This window comes from Rhamphochromis sp. 'chilingali', assembly GCF_963969265.1.
Source record: "Rhamphochromis sp. 'chilingali' genome assembly, chromosome: 2".
In the NCBI taxonomy this organism is placed as follows: Eukaryota; Metazoa; Chordata; class Actinopteri; order Cichliformes; family Cichlidae; genus Rhamphochromis; species Rhamphochromis sp. 'chilingali'.
Window position 1 is genome coordinate 60361603 of NC_137930.1, and position 24353 is coordinate 60385955.

The window sequence follows — 24353 nt, forward strand, 5'->3', positions numbered from 1 at the left end:
CTAAATGCCACGAGGCCTTTGGAGAATCGCCACTTTCTTTGTGGTTCTTGCTTTCACTGAGCAGAGGATATACACCAGCACACGCAAGAAAACACATGCTGTGCACATGCTATCATAAATTAGATGGAAAAGCTTTCGTTTTTATGAGCCTAAATATACACACCACCGCTGCATCATCACAGTACATAAAATGCAACCTGGTTTCTTTGTTGATGATAAGCTATACAGTTGAAGTGAAAGAGATCAGAGGCAGGAGCATGTCAGACACTATATTATAGCTATGATGCATTCAAGTTATCATCTTAAGACTCAGTTTGTGTTATTATGTGTTATTAATGCTGGTATTTAAGCTCCTGGGTGGATCGCTTCTGTCTGAATCTATCTGGCATTCGTAACAGTCCTTGATTGAAGGAAATTGAATATTCACTGCCCTTTTCAGAAATGTAATTGCTGCTCGATGATTGGCTGGAGCCACTAACAGACACCCTCGCTCAAATCACCTTAATTAACGGAGAAAAGCAGATTTTCACACACAGTCTCTCTTGATTGAATTCCATTTATCTTCCTCCCATTTTTTTTCCTTAACACCAGCTGTGAGCAGACAGACTGAAGAGGGATTACTTGTTGTGATTTACATAAACTCGGTCACATTTTTGTACTGCTGCACCGGAAAAAATCACTGGCTTGATGTGGGAGGCGGTGACTGCGTCACTTTTTATGAAAAATAGTAATGAGTCAAACAAAACAGGTAACACAGCGTTTAATATGTCAACAAAAATTATTTTAAATCACCAGACTGTCTGAGTAATTTATCTGTTAAGTGATGACAGGTGAACAAGCCGGTTTCTATGCGCGACGCTCTGTAAATGTTGACTGTCTGTTGGTTAATGACTTTTCCTCTCTCCGTGGTCTTACTGAGCCACTGAAATGATTTCACTTCTATTCACAGCTGCAGCTATGTCCTGCTCTGACTTGTCATGTTAGACAACTCATTCTACTCCATCTGTATCTTATACAACTACGTAAGATGGCTAGAGGGCTAAGAGAAAGAAATCTGCTTATAAGTATGTATATATGACCTGACTAAGCAAGTGAAAGGTTCTAGTGGAAATTTTATTACTGACAGCTTAAATATAGCTAAAGCATTTTACATACTTGGAACCTAGTTTTTCCATGTCCTTCAGCGTCTCCCATTTAAAAAGCACACGTTAATGGGTATGGATCCCCACTGGCTATACACTTTGCTCCAAACCATTCAGGAACTATGACATATTAAAAAACAAAAAAAACATGCCTTGTTAACTGGACTTGATTGTGTTTCGGGTTTTTTCCATTTGTGTTACACGTTTTCTGCATCTTGTTGTCTGTCACATGCGATTGTTGCTTACAGGTCTTTTATATATGACGTCATCCTTCTTCTGCCTCTGTGCATTAGTGTGAAAATGGGACAGAAGTACTTATGGTATTGACACCATGATGTTGTGGTGAGAAATTGCACAGTTGGTGTTGACAGCTTTAAAAAACAGCTTCTTTGAGGGGATATTTTTCAGTTTAGATTACCTCTGTGAGCTGGCTGAATTAGGATTATCTTCCTGCCTTTGTTATCTTGCTATCATGTAAAGCTGCTCAGCTTTTATCTGTGAAATTAAGAACAAAGCCAAACCCAAACAAACAAAGAGGAGAGAGGGAGGACTGGCGGTTGTGCCTGTGCGAGTGTTTGTGTGCAATTTCTGATTTTAGGAGATTGAATCGGTCTCCGGGGAAACATGTTGTTGTCGGGAGCACTGCAGGGGAGTGAGGGCATGAAGGTGGGAGGGGGGGATCGCTGTCAAAGAAGGAGAAGTTCACACAAACACATATACACATGTTCAGAACAAACATTCATGAGCTAAACAGGAATCCAAACAGACAATAACTTGACAGCAGTTACCATTACAGGGCTGAAAGCTAGAAGCAGCCATGCAAGACTTAAGGCAGGAATACTAATCGATCCTTGTTACCTTTAAACATCCTGTCTGGACCAATCACAGAGAAGGTCAGGGCTGGATTCTGGCATTCTTGCTTCTCTTACTTGTTTCCCATCAGACTGATCTAATTGCCGGGACATTAGAGTCAGAATTCATTCAAGGACTTGAATAGTTGACATGGAAACCAAAGGGAAACACAACACCCAAAATATCTGTAATTTGTTTATCATTTCTCTGCGTGTTTGCTAAAAAGTCTGACTTTTGAGCTTTTTGCCCCTACAGCTCTCCTTTCCTTTGCTACAGTATTGATTTCCTGAGATCCCAACATGCCCCCAGGACTGTAGGTGAGAGAGCAGTGGTCAGTCAGTCCAATTAAAGAGACAAAGAGAAGGAGAAAGGCGAGAAAAAAAGAAAGAGGTGGGGATAACTAGAGCTAAAGGTTCGTGACGGCCCCTCTTGCACCACACCCTGCTCGGCATGAAAGGGGACCCCCTTTTCTCCCCAAGGCAGCTCAGAATGAAGAATGTTATTGAGCCACTGAAGAAAGGGGGGTTGAACGGGAGACTCCCACCCTCTTCTCCACCCTGTTTCTTTCATTACTCTGGGCTATGATTTTTTTTTTTTCATGTCTTTTATTGCCTGTCCAAAATCAACCCGCAGATAGACACATGGCGCAGCTGCATACAAGTTCAAAGTAAATCTGTACAGATCAAACAAGAGATGATCGCCTATGACTGTGAGTGAAGGCTGAGGACAGTAAGGCTGCTGATGATATGCTTTCTCTATGGAGACAGTCTGCTAGCGGGGTAGCTATGGTGAAAGTGGAGTCTTGTGTCGTTTGCCAAAACATTTCCAGTAGATGGATGGGATGTGTGTGTGTGTGTGTGTGTGTGTGTGTGTGTGTGTGTGTGTGTGTGTGTGTGTGTGTGTGTGTGTGTGTGTGTGTGTGTGTGTGTGTGTCAGTCGGTCTAACTATGTGTTCCCATCATCTGCCACATGCATGCAGAGCTCAGTAAGATTTCTTCATTATATCTGCTTCTCTATTCACAGAAATGACAATCATCTCAAGACAGAGAGAGTGGGGAAAAATTCAATTCAGGTTTATTTTTGTATTTTTTGTTACCTCAGGTCCTTTTTTACACCGAAAGATAAAGACATTTAACTGATATAGGAAGAAACACAATAATGTTCTTTAGGCAAGCACCGAAGAAAGACAAAGATGATCGTGGGCTGATGGGACAAAACTCCATCTCCCACAAAACAGGATGTGGAGACCCCTGAAATGTTCCTTAAATATCCCAGCACAATCTGTGCCCTTTGTTAGACAGAGATAACACGTCTCAGTGAGAACCGAGGCATGTCTGTGACTCACTCATATGAAGGGGTTTATTCATAGTTTGCATGTGTGTGTGAGTCTGTGTGTGAATCATTGTACGGCATATTAAGAAATCTAGAGAGTTGAGGGGGGACAGGCATTTTCTTAAAGTGGCAGACTTTTTTTGGCAGTTGTTTGAATTGTGTGTGTGTGTGTGTGTGTGTGTGTGTGTGTGTGTGTGTGTGTGTGTGTGTGTGTGTGTGTGTGTGTGTGTGTGTGTGTGGGCGTGTGGGAGTAGCAAAGAGAGATGGAGCAGGAAAGGGTTAGAAAGCAGGAGAGAGTGGCAGGCTCTTGGTTTCCCGTGGGTGTGCTGCAGTAACATAGTAATCCTCATTAATATTTATCTGCCAGGCAAAGTGGAGACAATGATTAGCTTGAGAGAGATAGGTAGAAAGAGCGAGAGTGTATATGTGCGTGCATGTGCGTGAACACCCTTTAATGCATGTGTGTACAGTATTTAGAGCATATAACACATGAACTAGGTCAACTTCTATACTTAAGAGAGTATAAAAGTCCCAATACTTCAAAGGCTTATGTCATGTCATCACTGGGTGTTTTTCATTGCACAAATGCTCAGTAAACAATATTTTTATTTAATTTATTCCAAACACCCACAGGACTAGTGAAACTAAAGCTCACAGCATGCACTCTTTCACTCTCACAGACGCAGACATATAGAAGCTCATTGCATTCATCCGTCTCTCGGGCCAGATTACTTTATGTTATTGATTTTTCTGCTTGCACCTCTAATGTGATCACATTAAGCAAGACTGATCAGAATTGAATTCCTGGTTGGGTCTATATGGATGTGTCACTTACGAGCTCTGTTGCAATGACATCGATCTGTGTGTCTTTGTATGTTGGAAAAAAAAAAAGAAAAATCCAAAGCAATCTAGACCCATGCAAGTCACGTGTCGGGTTCAGTGTTGCATAAAGTGTTTCAACGTGTCAGTGTCAGGTGCACTTTTTGCTCTCCGGCGCACAGCTCGTTTAAGGTATTTGTGTGCCAGAGAGCCTCAGCTGAGAATCTGCTTGTGAATTTATAGTTTTGGTGACCCATTTCCCTCCACTCCTCTCTCTTTCACTCGCTCTTTCTGCCTTGCCTCCACTCTAGTGTAACACGCCTGAGTGGAAAATCAGAGAGCAGAAGGAAGACTGAGAGATATGAGAGACGAGAGATGAAAGAGGCCAAAAGAGATGGAGAAACAGGAGAAAGTAAAGAGGCCAGACATGTATACATGAGGAGCAGACAGATGATTTCCCCGTGTCTTATGTAGATTTTCTCACTAGTTAACTGTCAATTCAATTTGTCCATCACGGTTCTGAATGTAAAAAAAGTCTCTTTTCCACTCCGTCTTCTTACTTCGTGGATAGCCGCCCAGCTGACACTGTTGGCCGTGTCTGTTTACATCACAGTGGCTGTCTGACCTTTCCCAGGATTCAGCAGGACACAGCAAACACATGGAATCATGGGAACAGCGCACACTCATACCCAGCCTCCCTCTTCTCTCCTCGCCGAAACAAATATTTACACCCCCTTGTAAGTTACGGTCACTGTGAGATGAGTGTCTCCAGTCAGTTTGGAAAATTCACACTGCACAAATACCACACATTCCTCATGAGTTTCTCAAGACACCACTGAGAGGACAACGTCAAACCCTGAGATAGAAGTATGGGAAATGATTGCTGTGGAAGCAGAGGTATTCTGGAGCTTATGGTTGGTGTAAATGTAAGCTGATTCTTAGAAGTTTACTTATGTTATGTTCTGAACCCGATGTACACCACAACAGCCTCCCACTCATATGTTTGTGGTTCCTTTAAGTCATACAATAATTTGTATGCACACAAAGTCTCACACACAAGCACACTATCTCAGCAGTACAGAAATGACCCTCGCATCAATAAGCCTCGCAATGAATCAGAGCGGGCTACGAAAGGCCATTTAATCCCCCCCCCCCCACCACATACACACAGTCAGATTGGTGGTTTGGTAGAAAAGGCAAAGAATTACTGTACTGTACAGAGTTATTGAATTTTTATATCGATCAAGTCTCTGAGGACAGACTGTGACGAAAGTAGGAAAAATGAAAGCATTTGGCTGTACAAAACCAGCAGACGTTATTTTTAAATAGCACAACTGCCATAAATAAAATTCTCTGTAACCAGTCGTGATCTGCAGGAGGCAAAAAAAATGTGTGTGTTTGATTTTAGAGTTACTTTAACATTTCTATCAGACGTAACATAGTGAGCATTTCTCATACAAGCTGTAGTGTTTTAGTAGTGCTGTTAAGCCAGAATTTATAACAGACTGGCAAGGATTTACATACAGGCGCTGCTTGCTTGGCAGAGATTATATATGGGGTTTGTATTGCCTCCATGTGGCCATTTTTGCAAATGGATGTATGCAAGCAAGTGTAAGATTCATTGTGGATTTCTGACTCAAATAAACAACTTAGTTTGACGTAATGAATTATATTCAGTCTTTTTTTTTTTCACAAGATAATGAGTTGGCGAAGACTAGCAGACGGTTGGAGCAGGCATCATTTTTCTTTTTTCAAAGCTTAGATAGGTCAGACCAGGATACTCCAGCCTGGGAAAACTGGCTTGGGGGAAAAATATGTCCTTTTTTAAAAACATTCTGGCAAAAATCCAAGTGACCAGATGTCAGTGTTACTGTGATTCATTCTACTGTATCGTGCTTGCAGTTATGCTTGTATATAATGTGTGCCAGTCTTCTTTTCCTTCAAAAACATACACTTAGTGTTCAGTCTGAACAGGTGTTTGAAAGGAATGGACTTACCACAGAAACATACCTCTTTCCTTGAAAACCGAGACAGTGAGAGAGAAAGTGAGAGGACTGGTTTCCCTCAGTGTGTGCTGCAGTATTCGAGTGCATATCGCTTTAAAAACAACCTCCAGTCGGGTAGACTAAGAGACCGGCTGCATTTCCTAAGTGGGAATGTTTGTGTTTGTGACGCTGAGAGCAACGGACAGAGGGTGCTTTGCTTCAGTGGGAAGAAAAGGGACAGGAAGAGAGGAGGACCAGGAGAGAAGGAGTCAGCAGGGAACACTAGCTGTGTGGGACTGGGGCAGAAGGACTAGCAGGGTTTGACCTTGAGGAGGCATCACTCCAGTGAATCCCAGAGAAGCAAGTGGCCCTAGAGGGACAAGAGAGGAGACAGACACTGGGGTTAACCTGTCTCTCTCAGGCTTACCTCTACAAATGACTCATGTATTATCTACTGGATCTAAGTGGCATCAAGAGGACAATAAAGGCTAATCATACCATCTCATTGCCACTACCTGTGGATGTCCCTTTGATATAAACTCATATTGCTGTGTATTCGTCTGGTGGCAAAGTAGTTAGTTAGGGATGGAGGCTGTCTTGTTGGGTTTAGATGAGGTGGTCTGTACTCGACAGGGCTTGCTATGGACTCTCACCTCCACAGCCATCCGGCGGATTCGCGTGCATGCCAGGAACCTTCCTGGGCCTCTGCATCTATTGCACACACACAGGTGTGTTTCAAGGCCGCTTTATCAGGTAGGATTCACCTCCAATACACATAAAACGTAAACATTTAAAAAAGAAAGAAAGAAAAAGAAAAAGAAAGAAAGAAAGAAAGAAAGAAAGAAAGAAAGAAAGAAAGAAAGAAAGAAAGAAAGAAAGAAAGAAAGAAAGAAAGAAAAATATATATCAGATAGATTTCTATGCACAATCATCTCAGTAAGCATTTTGCACTACATTTTATCCCAAATAATTGTGCACCTGTTAAGACATACTTGCGTTTACATGCTGCCCTCCCGTGTAATAAGGAGCTGTTATTAATGAAGGATTCTGCACTTGTGCGTCAAGGTCTTGAGGCAGAAGAAGAAAGACAAGTAGGGAACAGATGATGTACTCTAGGGCCAGGTATGTCCTGACAAAGGCTGGAGCCAGAGACAGGGCAGGGTTAAACTTGACTGATTTGTTTCATTAAGCTTGAAGGACAGAACTGGGTTGGATGTCATGGCTATGTTCCTGCTAGGTTTATGTACTGAATAGAACTTTTTTTCACTTAGCCGTTCCTGTGTATAGTGTTCTTTTGTTTTTGTTGTGCTCGGCATACACAACAGGAAGTTACGTTGCCAAGGTCAGTATTAAAGAGGTGGTAACTAAGCTGTTAAGCTGGTAAGTGTTTCTATGGGCATCTAAAAGGGGGATGCTTGCACACAAAAACACACACATAGAGGCTATTTTGTAAGCTGTTTGGTCTCTCTGTCTCCTTTGCCTCACATTTCACTCCCTGCTAACTTTGTGTTCTCTAAATGTGTCAATTTGCTTTAATAATGCAAGCCCTTTCTCTAGTCTGCATTATTTTATTTGTGTAAAAGCAGCAGCTTCTTTTGTGCCTTGTGCCTGTCTAGCTGTGATTCAGCAAAAAGCTTGATCAGTATTCACGTCACCATGTCTGAATTGATGCACAGGGCTTTCATGGACCCATTAGTATTCCCCAAGCATCTCACCTGGCCTGTATGCAGCTGGTACCACCAGGACAAACCCAACAGACTCACCAGGCCTGTAGCTAAATGATAAGAAGCACACTGCATAGCAAAAATTAATCAGCGCATACATGCACACGAAGATAAACATACACAGCATGCGCGTTTTCCTGCCTTTTTTCTCCGATTCCCTTTTTATTCTCAAGAGGAGAATAATCTGGATTGTTATTCTAACTTTTGTCTTCAAATGCGGTTTTATGTAGCTTCTCGGTTTAAGCATCCTAAGGGAGGGTAACACAATCAGAGGAAGCTGAAACAAGGCCTCCCTAAGTCTAACCCATCCTTAACAACCCCATCCTGGTCCACACTAAGGCACCTTTCAGGAGGGGCTCTTTTAATGCTCCCTAAACATCCTCTGGAGAAGTCCTTTCAACAATATTTCCCCTGGCCTGGAAAAGTGGTACAGTCCAAGGTGGAGCAGTTAATAGCGGTGGGAGTTTCAATAGCAGAGAAGGAGGGGTCAGTGTGTCAGACTGTGGGATGGGGATATCCCTGGCTCACTGCCGCCCTGCCTGGCTTCCTCTATTACTGTTAATGAGATACCCAGCCTCACACAACTGGCACACACACAATAGGAGAGAGAGGGGAAAAGAAAGAAAGAGAGCCGGAATGATAGACACAGACAAGGCCTTAACTTCTACCAACCTGTTTTCACTTTCTACACTTCTTTTCCATCTTTTTTTTCTTCTCTTGAACTGGAAAACATTTCCAGTCGTGGCTCTAACCTGTCCCAGGACCATGCCGTGCCTTGTTTTACTCTCAAACTTTCTTTTTAAAAATTTGTTCCTACTTAAAATTCGACTGCTTTTCCTTTCAGCTCTTTCTCCCTGCAGTCATTTCAACTGTGACCAGTGAAGGCTTGCATCACCAGCAGTCCAGTATGCTCAATCCATTTGGGAATACTGTGCGTCAAGGTGATGATTTCGCACCAACGTCGCTCTGCGTGTTGTGCGGATCATCGCCCCGTTCGATGGAGCCGTAGCGCTGCATTAACCAGCAGACGGCATTTATGAAATGTTGTTTGCTCACACAGACGTACACTTATTTCTCTTGTGAGCTGTGTGTTCACACTTCCATACATCAGGCTGAGTAATATTGACTCAACAGCCTCCAGTCACACTTTTTCCTCTGGTGATGCGACCCCTTAAACAGGGTTAGTACCAACAGGGCAGCGCTCGGCTGTGCTGCGTTACACAGTGTCTCAGGGTATTTGTTTGTCATTTCTCGTGCTGCTTCCAATTTGCATCAATTTCAGCTGTTCACATCGTGCCTTTTCTTTTTTTCATTTATATCCTACCAACCCCCTTCTTATCATCCCACCCCATCCCGAAGGCAGGATATCCTGCGCAGGGAAGACGCAACAGTAAAGACTATAGCAAACGCAGGTGGTCGGACTTCCCCTGAGCTGCAAGATTTGTTGTTTTGTTTCTTGTTTTGTTTTTTTCTTTTAATCAACCTGTAGTCAGTGTAATACAACTCACAAAAATTACTCCAAGCCATCATTTTATTCATAACAACCTGAAGTGACTTGTTTAGCAAGCGTGTTCGGCATCCCCGTGGAGCTTTTTAGACTTGACAAGATAAACATCCTAGATAGACTCAGTTTGCTTCCTGTTACAGCTCTTGCTAATAACAATGCTGACAGGAAACTGGTTCTCCTACATGACAAATAAACTTTGATCCAAGCTGTTTCCTAGCAACACAATACCACTGAAACATTTTATGCATATTTAAGATTGCACGCATAAGGTATATTCGTTGTAACTCTTATGGTGCATTAGCTCGAAGGCTCTCCTCATATTTTACACTGAAATCCAAGCCAGTTTACTCCCACCAAACTCATCTGGTGCCGTTTCCTGTGAGAAAATGTATTGGATGTATTCCTTTCCCACTGAGTGGTCCCAGTACTTTATGATACGAACCAGAGACGCAGCAACGGCACCCTAAGATATAGGATACACAATCCTTCTTCTGTCTTAGACTTGGTTCATTTGTATCTGTCCAGTTACTGCTTTTGTTTGTGGACTTTTGGCTCTCAGTCAAAGTACAGTGTTGGGAAGAATCCACTGTGATTGCCAGCAGCTCCCCTGAATTAGGTCACAATTGTAATCAGCCTACTTTGTGAAGTCTCTCTTACGCTCATGTTCAATTTATCGTCAATTTGTAAAGTGTTCTACTGAAACAGATGTCGGTAAATAACCTTATGACAGGCAGGCAAATGTCCAGAATCCGAAATCTCTGTGTCCTTGCTTATTCCCAACGTTATCCCATTTTCCAGCCAAGTAATTATTGGATAGAGGATGAGGTTAAACTTGTGACTTCCTGCTGAAGAATTCTGATCGCTAGGGCTGTCTGGCAGCAGTCTTTGTTCTCATTGCCAAAGTCAGGATCTGTATGTGAGAAAATCTTTTCCCACAACCGGCAGAAAGGGTTCGTGGATGGGAAGGCCAGAATCGACATTGTACCAAAGTTTTCCAGTACTTTGTTTATTTACTTGTAATTTTCTAATTTGTTGGCAACTAGCTGGAGGTGTGTTTGTGTTTGATATCCCTACATCGACGCACACACATGCACACACAAATACCCCTCTGTAGATTGTGTTGGTGGTTCAAGCCGTTTACAGTGTATCCCTGGGGATTAGGACTTATTTGCATAGATCGTCTGGAAAACATTTCCACTGCTCCATTCCCAGGTTTATCAAATACCCAGTGTGTGAGTGTAAATGGATGTGTGAAAGAGGAAGAGGAAAAAGCGGAGGAGAGCGAAGCTTGTCGTTGTTTGATCATGTTTGAAGCAAGGAAAATTCTTCTGAACTGATTCATCAGGAGTTGAACTCTAAGTTATAATTTCACTCTGTAAATCATAATTCACGATCAAAGACTGAATCGTTGTCCACATTTTGTTGCTTTAAAGTTGTTTGATGAGGCTTCTTATGATCTGCAACCCTGTTACATGTTAAATATTTAAAGCACAACACCCTTCTCCAATTTAATTCTCCATGTGCAATATTATCATTTAGCAGCTATCAACCGTGCCAGACTATAATTTCTCCGGTGATGTAAAAATATATCAGAGTCCTTCACAGGATGGCCTCTCACTTTTAATTAATTACAGGCACATGCATGGGCGCACACTGACATCTTCACACATGCTGTACAGTATTAGAAGGGCTAATCTGATTTCTCTGGTTTAAGGCACGATATTGGATATGAACAGGATGGTAGTCATACTTTTTTTAAAGGAAAACCATCCATCGTTGGTGCGTGAAAAAGACTGTCTGATTTTAAATAACTTTGCCAGGCATCAGTTACCATGTTGGAGACTATTTGGATGTTGAACATGTTTGCAGTATCTAGTCAGTGTTTTATTGGGCCAAGGCTGAGAGGCCTGCTCGATAAAGCTGGCGGGTATCCCTTTAAATCCTCTCAGTGTGTCTGAATCGTGGCCAGAACGGACATGATATAAGGTTTTTGGAGGTGGTCCTCTTCCAGCGAATGAAGAGATTGGTTTAAATGCGACATTAGTGTTGGGGATGTAAGAGCTTATAATGTTTTAAGTTCAAAGGTTAGGGCCACGGTATAGAATGGTAATCCCAGAGGATTACTACGAGAATCTGGTAAATATCTGGGGAAATCCCTCTCAGGGACTCTCAGATCCTCTGTTTGTACGGATATTATACCCTCTAACAGTGAGTCCACATGTGTTTACTGAAAAGAGGTTTAGAGTTTTGCATGCGTATTAAACTGGAGAGATGAGAGAAATATCAACATTTGCCTTAGCCAAAACATTCAGATCTGACAAGTTAGTGTATCGCCCCAAACAGTAACTATCTGCTGGGGTGGTCCACCAAGACCGCTATGCATTTCTGAGGTTTTTGCCTGTTTGCATTTGCAGTTAGCAGGAACACTTACATGAAGTATTGTTGCTACATGGTTGGCATAGCAACAACTAGACCACATTCACAACAAGCCGGAAGGTGCCATGATTGGATCTTTTGTGATAATAATAGACTTGGGAAAAAAAAGACATGTAGCTGAAAGCACCCAAATGTGCTATTTTAAGTTATATAATGTAACATTACAAGTGATTATTTTCTTTTTGCATTGTTAAGTATACAATGATTCACTAACAAGAGGCAGAGGCTCCTGGAGCCTTTGATGAAATTAGAATTCGACTAATGAATCATTTGTGCAGCATGTTACCAGTCTGTGGACAAGGGTAGCTTTCATTAAGCCATGATTGTTGTGGTTTTTTATCATCTTATTATTAATGTTAGTTAATCTTCTTCATTTTCTCTCTAAATAGCTTCACTGTGTCTGAATGTCTCAAGCAGCTGAGTAGGAATTCTAGCAGTTATTATATATGCAGTTGTAAGCACCACACAAATCAACACATGTACAACTACATGTGTACAGTAAGCACTATGTCTATGCTGAAGGAGGAGCTAACGAAAGACCTCAAAAAATGTTTCCAAGAACTTTGATGGTTCCTAGTTCCTCTAATGCCGACAAACAAAAAGTAGAGACTACCTTGAAAATTTGTAAGGCATGAAATGGTTCCTCCAGTCCAAAGTAGCTAATTGTGCCCCTGAATGAGAGTGAATGCATATACATCCACAGCTTAGATTTTAGGAATGGTAAGCTTTGTTGAGGTTCTATACCACAGCCGTTTTTTTTAATCAGGTGCTTTCAAAAGAAAGAAAAGGCTTTCCAAACCTTCAGACTGCCAATTTCCTTGAGGCAAAGTGGACAAATGGATAACCTTCAATATCTTTACTGTGACGGGATTCCCTTTGGACGACAGGAATTGCACCCACATCCATATATATTTATATATTTATACACTACACACACCTGTGCACAGACCACACACAAATGCCTAAGGGCTCTCCCTGCAGATGAGCTGGGTCATTTTTCACTACCCTGCCTCAGAGGAATCAAGTGTGTCATAATGGAGCTTAGTCACAATGAACCAAAGTTATGGATTGATAAATCCCAGCTATAGAGCACAGTTCAAACTGACTACACAGGCTGCAGGACGGGACTTGTGGAGGGGCCGATAACTCTTTTTCATTCCCCTTTTTTTCATTATAATACCTCAAAATAGATCCTGAAGCAAGATGAAGAAATGTCCTAGGCTGCACCCTGTTCAGCCCATAACTTCATAGCTTTCAGCTTCTTCTATATGTTGTGTCGATTTCTCTGCCTGGCTCATCTCTCATGTATTCTCCTTTTTTCTCCAATCTGTCTTCCTTAACCCTTTTCAGCCTTTTCCCTTGCCAATTCCCTGTGAACGCGAGCTGGAATAGTGAAGGTGCAGATGTGTGAAATTATGAGTACATAGTGGCTTGGTAGAGCAAAGGGTTCACTTGTCTTTTTCATCAGGCATCATGACACTGTCATCAGTTGCACTGAATCACTTGAAGCCTTTATTGCGTGCCTTTTTGCTGTACACTTGTACACCACAGTCATACCTATTTTTGTTACAATGTCTGACCATTGTGTGACATTGCCTCCTCCTTTAAGTGCCCTACATTTCTGGCACAGGACTGAGTGACAGACAAGAGTAGATCTCCTAGAACGTTGCCATGGCAACTTTTGTTTGCATCTTACTTTGGCAAGCACGGAGCAGTGAGGCCGGTCAAACATTTATGTGCACGCGAGAGTATGTGTGCGTGTGTGCACTTGACACTGCAGGATGTTTCCATGCACTCAGCTAAAGAAGTGGGTGGTTTGAAAATCTCTGAAGTATCATGAGGATGGAAGCTCACCAAGCTCCTGTAAAGCCAGTGCTTTGAATGGTGTTGTTCTTTGGCTGTTTCCCTAATTAGCCTAGAGGGTCTTTGGACCTGGAGGACACACACACACACACACACACACACACACACACACACACACACACACACACACACACACACACCAGGCAAAATCAGCAAGGCACAGAGAGGATTTAGGCACCTTTTGCCCCAAAATCTCCCCTGCTGTTTCTGGTCTCAGGGTACATGTTTAATAGGCTAGTAGAATACATTAGGACACAAACACACGCACACACACACACACACACACAAATAGAACTTGCAGACAGCACTGTTTAATATTCAGCTTGCTAAATGATTAGTGTGTTTGGTATTCCATCTTGTCACAGGGCAGGGAATAGAGGCCACATGGGTTCAACTGCTCTGCAGCACTCAGTGCCCTTGAGTTTACGCCACGAGGGCACACACAAACATGCGGGGTTTTCCTTTTTTTTTGGTTTTTGCTTATGGGACACCAAACAAAAGCCAAAGAAAGCAAAGATAAAAAGAGCTCTACAAGGAAGGCTCATTGATCAGCAAAATTCAGTGGGTTGTACACACAGATGCAAACACACACACACTGTATACAAAGGATACTGTGCAGAACCGCACACTCCTCTCTACGTCACACTGTCCTTCTGAGTGCAGTGCCAGCAGTATCAGTGAACACAGGGTCGCTTGGGTCTATAGTGATTTCTCATTGTCTAAATTATAGATGAAGAGAGGAGGTGTAGGGGTAAAAGATCCTTCCCCTGTGAACACTGACAGTCCACATCCTCTCAGATCATCCCCCGCAATCACTGAGACTGTGTTTCATTGAGAAGACATGACATCACTCGTACCTATTTGTCCTGAACTTCTGTACTCTTCTTTCAGGTTGCTGGCACTCTCAGTACATCTATAGACAGACAGATAGACTGTACGGTCCATTCCAATAAACCTGACAGGGAAAAGTCATCTAAAAGAGAAGACATGAAAAGACTCATGAACTGGGGGAGCCACCTTTAGAAAGTGGATTAAGCCCTTTTGGCACTTTCTGTACATCTCATTTTCATAAAAAAAAAAATTCGAACTGAATAATCAAAGCAGCCTGCGGCCATTCCCTCCTATACTTGACGCACTGTGGCGCTGTATCACCGCATTGTGCTTGTTTGCTTGGATGTAATCATAGGAGACTGTGGTGTTGTTTTAGAGTTTTAAATATAACTGCTGGTTCTGTGAGTGAGCCGCCCATGCACACGTGTACGTCTGTGAGGCCAAAATTTTGTTCAACCACAAAGTGCAGTTGAAACAAATGTATATAAAGGATTTACAAAACCCAAAAAAAGGAAATGGAAGAACTGAGACAAACAGAAGGATGATACGGGCTTGAAACAAAGAGGAGGAGGAGCTAATTAAGCATAAAGAGATAAGTCCACACAACTGACTGTTACAGGAACAACATAGGTGTGCAAGGATTGGGGAGGGAGGGGGTGGGGGTTAAGAAAGGACTTCATTATTTTGGGATTAGGCAATGTGACCTTTCAGTGTGTAATCTGCAAAGAATAAAAAGAAAAATTTCATGAGGAATCAAGCGGAACAAGGTGAAGTTTAATGTTATGACTGCAAGGCATGTTCAGATTAACTCTACCAGCACAAAAAAAACTATTGCTGTGTCTTCATGTGTTATTTTTGTTTCTCTTATCCACACAATCTTTTTAAGAAGCACAAACCACTGGCTCACATTGTGCATATTTTTTAGAGACCCTTTGATGACACTTTGATCTGTCGATGAATGTACATTTTTCTTGAGTGCGTGCGTGTGTGTGTAGCAGAAATGCTTTCTGGCAGTTTTCACCATGAAGCAAGAAAAGGCAAAAGTCTTATCTTTTCAGTTCGTTTGGAATCGAGGTTCCTAAGGGTGCAAATGGCAGCGAGGTTGAACTTAAGATGTGAAGGCAGAGGTGGATTGGTGTGACTTCAACACAACAAAAGTTTGGATCTTGCAAAAATCTTTTATACAGCATTATTCCCAATGTCTTTACTGTTCCCGCTAAAAGTGCCCGTGTGGGTTTTGAAATTCATAAGCGTCTCCGTCTGTCAGTTTTAGTCAGAGTTGTGATTCTATATTAAAATGAGGGGGGGATGGGTTTTTTTTTGTTTTTCTTGTTTTTTTTGTTTTTTTTAGTGGAAGTCTGGGAATGGAGCTTTGTAGTAAAATAAGAACAAAGCTGCGTTGGCTTCAAAAATATCCCCAGTTTGTTTGAAGTGCCAGTATGTTTCTGATTTTAAAAAACGCCCTAACTGGAACCACATTTCAGTCCCAAAGTCACTCACGGGCAGTGAGGGTGGAGCTCACAGACACACACAATAACACGCACGCACGCTCCCATATACACACTTGTACAAACAAAACAGATCTCGACGGTCAGTCTTTTCTCCAGACATTCCTGGCTGCCTTTCCTTGACCCTCCCTGCTCCATCTCACTCTGCCACTCTGTGAAACACTAGTTTGAGGGGGAAGACAGGATTTGGCCCTGCTATTATTTTTCCATCAGGTCTTTAATAACCTACTGGACTGAACTGAAACTGTATTCCCAATGTTTTATTTTTCTTCTGCATTGTAATCTAATCTACACCATACGTAGATGCTGTTGCGTTCAAACTGCAGACAAGTCGTAAAGCCTGCTGAGATGTAATGATCTCAGCATCATAAATCATCATCGGAGTGCTTGTGTCACAGCACGCTTGCTCTCAAAGTGACGTGTTTAAGAGTGTCTGTTTATTTTGTCTCTATAAATATGTGGGAGAAGCAGACAACGGTAGACGGAGCAAGACAGAGTGTGTGTGTGTGTGTGTGTATGTGTGTGTGTGTGTGTGTCAGTCTTAATTGCCTACCACATCATCCCACAGTTAGGGTTGAGGAGATTCTCCATTTTGCTTCAATTAACCGTTCAGCGGTGTTTATATTGGGTTCCACCAACATAGCTTACCTTTCCCAACACAGACCAACAGCTGTGTTTCCCTGTCTGACCCTAAAACCCCACTCTACCCTGTTAAACCCACCTCAGCCATTCAGATCTTTACCCTTTGGATCGGTACTCTGCAGAAAAATACTTAATCAGCACCTCATTATTACAGCCACACCCCAGCCCAGAATAGAAGCAAACTGGCTCCATAACAAGGCTCGGTCAGGGTCCAGAAATGTTACACCTACAAGTGTTTCTCACTTTGTAGTTCTTGGCAATACTGTCTGTAGGTCATGGAGAGGTTAGCATGTATGGGAAGATAAGGGCCATGGACACTGGATAGGGTGGCTCAGTAAATCACAGTTGCCTGTTATTGTTCCTTCCTGCCTTGCTTCCCTTCTTCCCTCCTTTTTATTTATGTTTTTTTTTTTTGTGGTTCAGCTTCATCCATGCCATGCAGGAGGAATCATTCATAGACTCATGCAGTGTAAGTGTTCAGGATCCTGCTTCTAGTCTCCTCTGTCCCCCTTCTTTCACTCTCCCTGGCACTGTTAAACAACAGGACTCTTATCACAGCAAATTGAGGAAGCTACCAATAAACGGAGATGTGAATTTGACCGGAGAAAAAGAATGAGGGGACGGCTGTATGTATTAATGCCAAAGAAAGAGTCATCTGGAGATGTTTAAGTTGGACAGGCCAGTTTCCGGTGTCTGGAGCAGGCCAAAAATATCCAGAAACAGAAAAATCCGGCAGAAGGGAAAAGGATACACCTCCTCGTTTCTCATGTGACCCTCTACATTTAGCAAACTAAGCTGAATTTTGGGGTTGCAGCATACACCGTGGTTGCAAGAAAGCTTTTCAAGCCAAGCTTATAAAATGTAATTGCATCTTGATATTGCTAAATGTTTGGGAAGAGAGCATTTCAATGAATCACATATGGCACAACTGCATTTCACTCAAATAAACAGAATGACACCGAGTACACAAGGTGTGCCACATATGCATACCTGCTTTGCATGGGTGCTCACACTGTTTTCATAACACGGGGACTGCTTCTTGTTGTAAAAGGCAGAATAGCTGAATCATTCAAACTTTTTATAAGCACCCTCCACTGCACATCTTAGTATCTATTTATGGATCCACAAACCAGACTGATTTTGTTATGTTAACAGCTTGCGGTTTTAACGGCTGCTGTTCCAGCCGTGCAAGGTGAACACAAGTGCCCAATTTAGGTCATACAAAAAAAAAAGAGAGAGTCAGTGCAACGGCTGCAGTGGACTGAAGGGCCAGGATTCATTCAAGCAAGCCAAACCTGTGAGCAAGATTTGTGTTTGAAAGCGCAGACAGGAAGCTACAAGCTGTAGGGAGAGGCAGAGAGAGGGAGCGCAAACCAAGGGTCTAGACAGAAACCTCTGCTTGTTTGCTTTTTAGCAGGGTATAACCAGCATTTGAAGGTTTGTGCAGCTCTGTCACAATACACTTGTTACATGCTGATTTAAAGGTGATCACTCATATTAGATAGTCTCAACTCCTCCTGCCCCTGCACAGCGGATTTCTTAAAGTAGGCAGACTTTACGTTGTTATGTATCAGTACCGTCCTGCAGACACAGATGTTTGGGTGCAGACACACACACACACACACACACACACTCACACATCAGGAAAGAGAGAGAGGTCTGCAGTTTCTCATGGCTGCGAGCTGCCGCTGCAGAAAATTCCCCCTCATCTCCTCCTCTCCCCGCCCCCACATCTTGCCTCCATTATTCCCGTGTTTTCGAAGCAACTCCGGTGACAGCGAGAAGCAAAGCTGGCGAAGTGAAGGCAGACTGGAGCACAGTCAGCCGCTTCTTCCGGCCGTCCCCCTCGGTTGCCGACCGATGGTACGGTCTCCCGCGTTCCGCACGTTCACACGCCGTTTGTGCACGGTGCCGGTAGGGAAAGGTGTGGGGAGGGGGTGGGCGGGGGTTGGTCGTCCAGGACTAGCACCGTGGAGCTGAGTGCTTTCCACAAGGAGGGATGAGAGAGAAGCCTCGCTTGAAAAACGCTCCACTGTCGCCGTTAATTAGCGCCTATTTATTTTTTTGCTTGAACGGCGAAGACGTGAGAAGACGGGATTATACGGCCAGCTCGCAACTAACGTTAACTAATGGTCACAAACATGGATGCTGATGTGCCTCATCCTCTAGGCCGGACAGAAAAGCGGGTGTTTTTTGAGGATTTTCTGGCTGCAACACGACTCATTTCTTTCTGGGATTAAATTTTTTTATTATTATTTTTGTTTTTTCTCTCCTTCTTGGAGCCGGCTTCTGTGAGTGGCAGTGAGCATTTATTTGCAAGGTACTAACTAATGATAACCTTACTGCGGTCGCTTATACTGACCAAGCATCACTGTCAACTCTCTCTCTCTCTCTCTGTGTGTGTGTGTGTGTGTGTGTGTGTGTGTGTGTGTGTGTGTGTGTGTGTGTGTGTGTGTGTGTAATTGTGCTGTCAGCCCCAGCGAAGAAATAATGAAACACTGTGAACATGGCTGCTTCAGACAGCACTGTAGTGGTATATGTCTCTGGTCTTTAAATATCAGCGTTTCTTGGTGGTGAGTCAGGCTTGAGGATGCATGTTAACCAATTGAGACCTGACCACTAATGGGGTCAGAAATGTTGCTTTGTTGAATGCATCATGAATCACACAACAGGATAAGGTGATGCAGCCAGCAGCACATGTGCCTTTGGCCACTGTTTCTCTCAGAAGAGTTGCATTGTAAAGAAGAAACATTTTGTAACAATGTATATTATTTAGCTCATGGTGCAGCTAGATTGTGTTATATTGAAAATTCCTCATTTTCTACTTTTGTCAGCCTTCTTTACTGATAACAACCTTGTAATAGAGACTTATTACATTTATTTTCATGCAGTTTTGTGGCCAAAACCCATCTGTTTGTGCCAGATTGGGCTGCTTAGTTTTTGTTCCTCAGGGCAGTGATTTGTTACCTTGACATTAAGACTTGCACTATTCCCATGTGCCTCAAGCTGAGTCCCAGTGACAGCGTGCATGCCACATTACAGTTTGAAGTGTTCTGCAGACAGGATACTTTAAATGTTTGATTATTATACTCTAGTTTTTTGCTGAGTAATTGAGCAAAAATATGTGGATTAATGCGATGTTATGCCTTTACAGCAACCTTAGTTGCGCTTGACATCTCTGAGTTGTTGTACAGCTCACATCTGGTTGCATCTGCACCACTAAACCTACCACTAAGCAGCTATGGTAGTAATTAAAATCACTGTGTACAGTATAAACACATAGTGTTTTCAGAGATATAATGTAACTCCAGGACAGGAGGATGGGGGATAAAAACAAAGGGCAAGGATGGAAAATGTAAGGGTTTGTGTGTCACTTGACTGTGTGCACAGGTGCACCCAATCTAAACCCTCAAACCACAGGGGATCAGTGGCGAGGGGGAGGGTAAGCTGAACCCTGCAAAGACACTAGAAGCCACACACGCCCACCAGTAATGATTTGGGGAAGTTCACACTGGGATGAGTGCTGCGGTACTTCTTTCCCTCACTTTTTCTGGTATCATCGTCTCTTTGCTAAAGTCTCACCCCGATGCAAGCTGGCACAAATGGTGAGAAAGTAGGCTAACTTTGTTAAGGAGACACCCTTACCAAATTACAATAGCCTCAGGAGGCCAATATGATCCTCTTGATAGAGTTACAAACCAGTTATACTTGTGTTCAGATTAATAGCATCTGTTTTTTGAGAGGAGTTTTGGACAATGGTGATGTTTCCCCCGTCTCTTTATTCCTGGATTTGTTTGTATTTGAGTAGCAAATGTTAGGGCAGGTTTGCAGAGACGGCTTGGCTTTGTCTGCCGTGTAAAATATTTGGTCTAACACGTGTTTTCCCACAGTTGACTGTTTCATCATTGCACCTGCTTCACTGTTTACGCCTGACCTTGGCAGACGGATATTATTCATTCTTTTGGAGCTCTATTCAGCAAACCTGGTATCAGCAAAACAGACAAACACTCCAGTGAACACTGTCAGCAGGCAGCTTCCCTCACTTTGGTCACTAGTCCTCTGATGGATAGTGGATTTCCTGCTCAAGGAGGAATGTTAAAAATGTCCGTGAGGAACCGAGCAAGGCCCATTGTGTGTATTTAGATCAGCTAACCTTGTTATGGCTCGAGCTAACACACATGCAAACTCCAAGCCTGTCATGCAGGGTATTGCTCACATACTGTACTTATTGATGAGAGGCACAATGATGTTTTTCAATTTGAGCAAAATATATGAGTCATTTGGAAATGTACCAAATTTTTGTTGCATGAGTTGTAACAATGTAGTTCTGTAGAATAGTGGGATACAGGTGTATGTTTGGATGAGCTGTTATAAACAAGTATATTAAGAAACATGCATTTTTTTTCTATTTCTCAGATGACAGAGGGCCGGCGATGTCAGGTCCATCTGCTGGACGACAGGAAGCTGGAGCTCCTCGTTCAGGTGAGCGTGTCTTCCTCCTGACCTCTAGTTCTTTCTTTCCTTTCTCCCCTCTCACTTTACAGACTATCAGTTCCTTACAGCTAGGGAGAAGTGATGTCTGCAGTCCCAAGTGACTTCCATTATTGCTGACGAAGGGAAATTTGGTCAGGAGTAGGTGACGCTGCGCTTTCTTGATGCTTTCCCTGATCTCTCTCATACACATGCATAAAAGCGCACATAGGTTGCGCTCGCAGCACTGATTTGCAGTGCCTGTTTAAACTCTGAATCCTGACATACAGTTCCACTCGATCGAGTCCTGAATGGAAACCTTTGCTTCAATTACCCTGGCTCTGCTTTTAGCCTTTAGTTCTCCCAGCAAGCCTCTCTGTAGTAATGAATAAAAACAGCACCATCCTAAAAAAAACTGCCTCTCTTTCATTTACGTTTTTACCATTACCTTTTTCAGCTTTCAGCTGCAACTCTCCTCTGGTCTGCTTTCTTTTCTATACCAAAGGTCTTCATTGATTGCTAATGATATTGACTTTTGCCATTCTTTTTATTTTCTTTTGGCTTGGCTAGATACACTGAAATGGATTCATTAGGAGCTCCTTACACTCTTCCTAACCTCCCATAGTTCCCTTTGGTCTGACCATTACTCGATTCCTCTGAAACAGAGAAAGACAAAAGAAAGTAATTGCCCTGGAACAGGAGAAGAACAGCAGGCAGAGAATAGAACGATTGACGCAGAAGCTCGGGAGGTTGAGAAGGAGAGAGAAAAATGAGATGAGGGCTAAGGAATGAAAAGGAGATGACACTAAAGGGAGAGAGAGGAGAAAATGGAGAGGAGAGCCAAGGATAGGTCTGCTGACTTTCTGATTTGATTACTCTGCCAGAACTGATCCTCCCTTTCAAATTGGTACTTCTTTTTCTGCTCCTCTTCCTTAGTCACTCTGTCTGTCTCTCCACTCTTGGCTCCTCATGTCTTCTTTTCTCATTCAACAGCTGGCTAGCTTTTTACCTGTCTTTCCATTGCTTTATCTCAATTTACAAATACAAATGTTTCAGCTCTATCTTGCATCCATCCACCCTCTCTATTGCTCTTCTCGTTTCTTTCAGTACATAAAAATAAAATAAAAAGACAACTTGGGGCTTTAACATAAATATTTCTTAATGTAGTGCTTATGTGAAGAGTTTTGTTGGTATATTCGGATAAGGAGTGAGTGATAAAAATTGGCTGTGTTAACCGCGTTTGTGAGAAGAAACAAGACTGGCAAAAAGGTCAGAAAAGTGGATGTCATTAACAAACTTTTGTCACATAAATCAGGAAACTGCTGGCTTTCTTTCTCTCTCAGTCCCTGTCCTTGCCTCCATCCGTTAGGCGGATGTTCTGCAGGTCATTGAGTTGTTAGTGGGACCACAGAGAATCACAGTGTTATTCTTAAGTTTTCCACTGAACTAAAAAGCAGTCCAGTCCTCCGCTTGTTTGCAAAAAAAAAAAAAAAGATTTGGATGTTCACATTTCAAAAACAGTCTAAACCAGTGTGTTTATTTATAATTTGTGTTTATTTATAAGTCTCCCCTGATCGTAAAACAGCGCCATTGTCAGGTCTGTCCCATTGAGGTTTTCATGAAACTTGTTGTAAGCATGCCAGGTACACAAGCCAGTTACCATCTGAAAAAAGGCTCCTACTCCTGTCAGTGAGTTGTAACATTGACCAGCTGTTTAATCCCAGAAGAGTCATTTAGCCTTGTCTACTTCCTTCAGTCTGATAGCGTGCCCTCTGTGGTTTGCTTGTGGAGCAATGCCTCATTGGCAGGGAGCAATGTACCAGAGGGACAGCGCGCTTATTAACCAGGTTGTAAAGATGTAAAGCTAACTACCAAACACACCTCTCGGTGAAATTGTATATCAGTACAGAAGCTATTACTTACGTAGCCTAGACTGTTGCGAGGCTAAAGGGTAAATAAGGTTCAGTTGTGTAACAGTGTTGCTTTTCTACATCACTGAGTCCTTTTACATAATATGAAGGGGAAGTTCAGTAAACTTTAAGTCCGTATGCAAAGCAAAAAATATAAGAAGAGGTTATTGTGCAGGGAAAAATCATAATAATGCAGCATGTGTCTCCAAAAAGCCTTAACCTTAGACAGAGGGGATAGGCTGCAACTAATAAATCAGTTGGCAACTCATAAATCTGAGCAACTCTGAAGGCAGCAAAGACCTTACTGGGTGTTTGCAGAGATCGGGCCATGACTTGTTTCCAGCCAGCCAAGTGTGCAACCGTTTTTTTGTCACTTGTCTTTAGTGTGTCTGCTACTCGCTTACACCTCCCTGTAATTCTTATGTTGTTAATTACCTGTGCTGCTGAGGAGGCACACGCTAAATATCTATTAGCAGTAATGCTGTCTAAGCTTTCAGAGAACTGTACAGTCTGATAGATGGCTCCATAGTGTATGCGTATGTAATGTGTGTCTGCATGGTCTGTATATGTCTAGGGTGTGTTTAGTGTACCGCATCACTTACAATACTGCCTGTCTTTCTCTGTCTACATCACATTATTACACATCTGGTATCTGTAATCCCAGAAATAAGATGCCACGCATGCTTGTGGAAATGGTGGGTTAGAGAAATGCTTCCTGTGTTGTTCTTAATCTTCAGTAATACACTCCTGATTTTTAACAGCGTATCTGGGGTTTATTTTAGCGCCCCATCATCTGCCCAACAACGTGCCAATATGTCCCTGTTACCCGCTCACTGCTTGCTACACCGTGGTGGGATGGATGTTGTTTAATTGACATTGTTGCCACAGCAGTTTGGCTGCTCTGTGGTAATGAAAGACCATCGCAGCATGTTCCCCAGACTGAACCAAAACAGGTATTACTGCTAATGCCATAAAGATACCCTCTCTTCAAAACCTAAAATTTCCACATATAAAATGTGTTGAGGGCTTCAAAGACTTCTAGTGTAGATCATCTAAGTTTCTGCTCTCCCATTTGGAAGAAATGACAGGGCCAATCAGACCTGTTTTGGATGGGAGTACCAATTTCAGTTGAGTCACACAGATCAGGACCAAAACAAAGAGAAAATCATCACTCTAACCTCTGCTTCTCTGCTTGTGCAATGTAAACATACAGCCGCAGAACAAAAAAATATTCAGAGACATTCCCGATCTTATCTTTGCTAAATTTGCAATTGTTCTCTCTGTAAATATGTATTTGGAAATTTTACTCTTAACGAGACATTTAAATAGAAA

General features: G+C 42.5%; 1 protein-coding gene across 16 annotated transcripts in view; it reads left to right on the plus strand.

Annotated features, from left to right (window-relative positions):
- frmd4a (FERM domain containing 4A) overlaps window positions 1-24353 on the plus strand; it is a 96504-nt gene that overhangs the window by 41859 nt on the left and 30292 nt on the right. For 6 of the 16 annotated variants that reach the window (XM_080876026.1, XM_080876025.1, XM_080876027.1 and 3 more), the window contains exon 2: window positions 21058-21123. In XM_080876026.1, coding sequence (XP_080732152.1) covers window positions 21058-21123 — 66 coding nt within the window. Of the gene's footprint in view, window positions 1-6444; window positions 6884-18308; window positions 18505-18576; window positions 18962-21057; window positions 21124-24353 lie in introns of those variants that run through there. The other 10 variants (XM_080876033.1, XM_080876034.1, XM_080876038.1 and 7 more) reach the window with 6 other exon arrangements.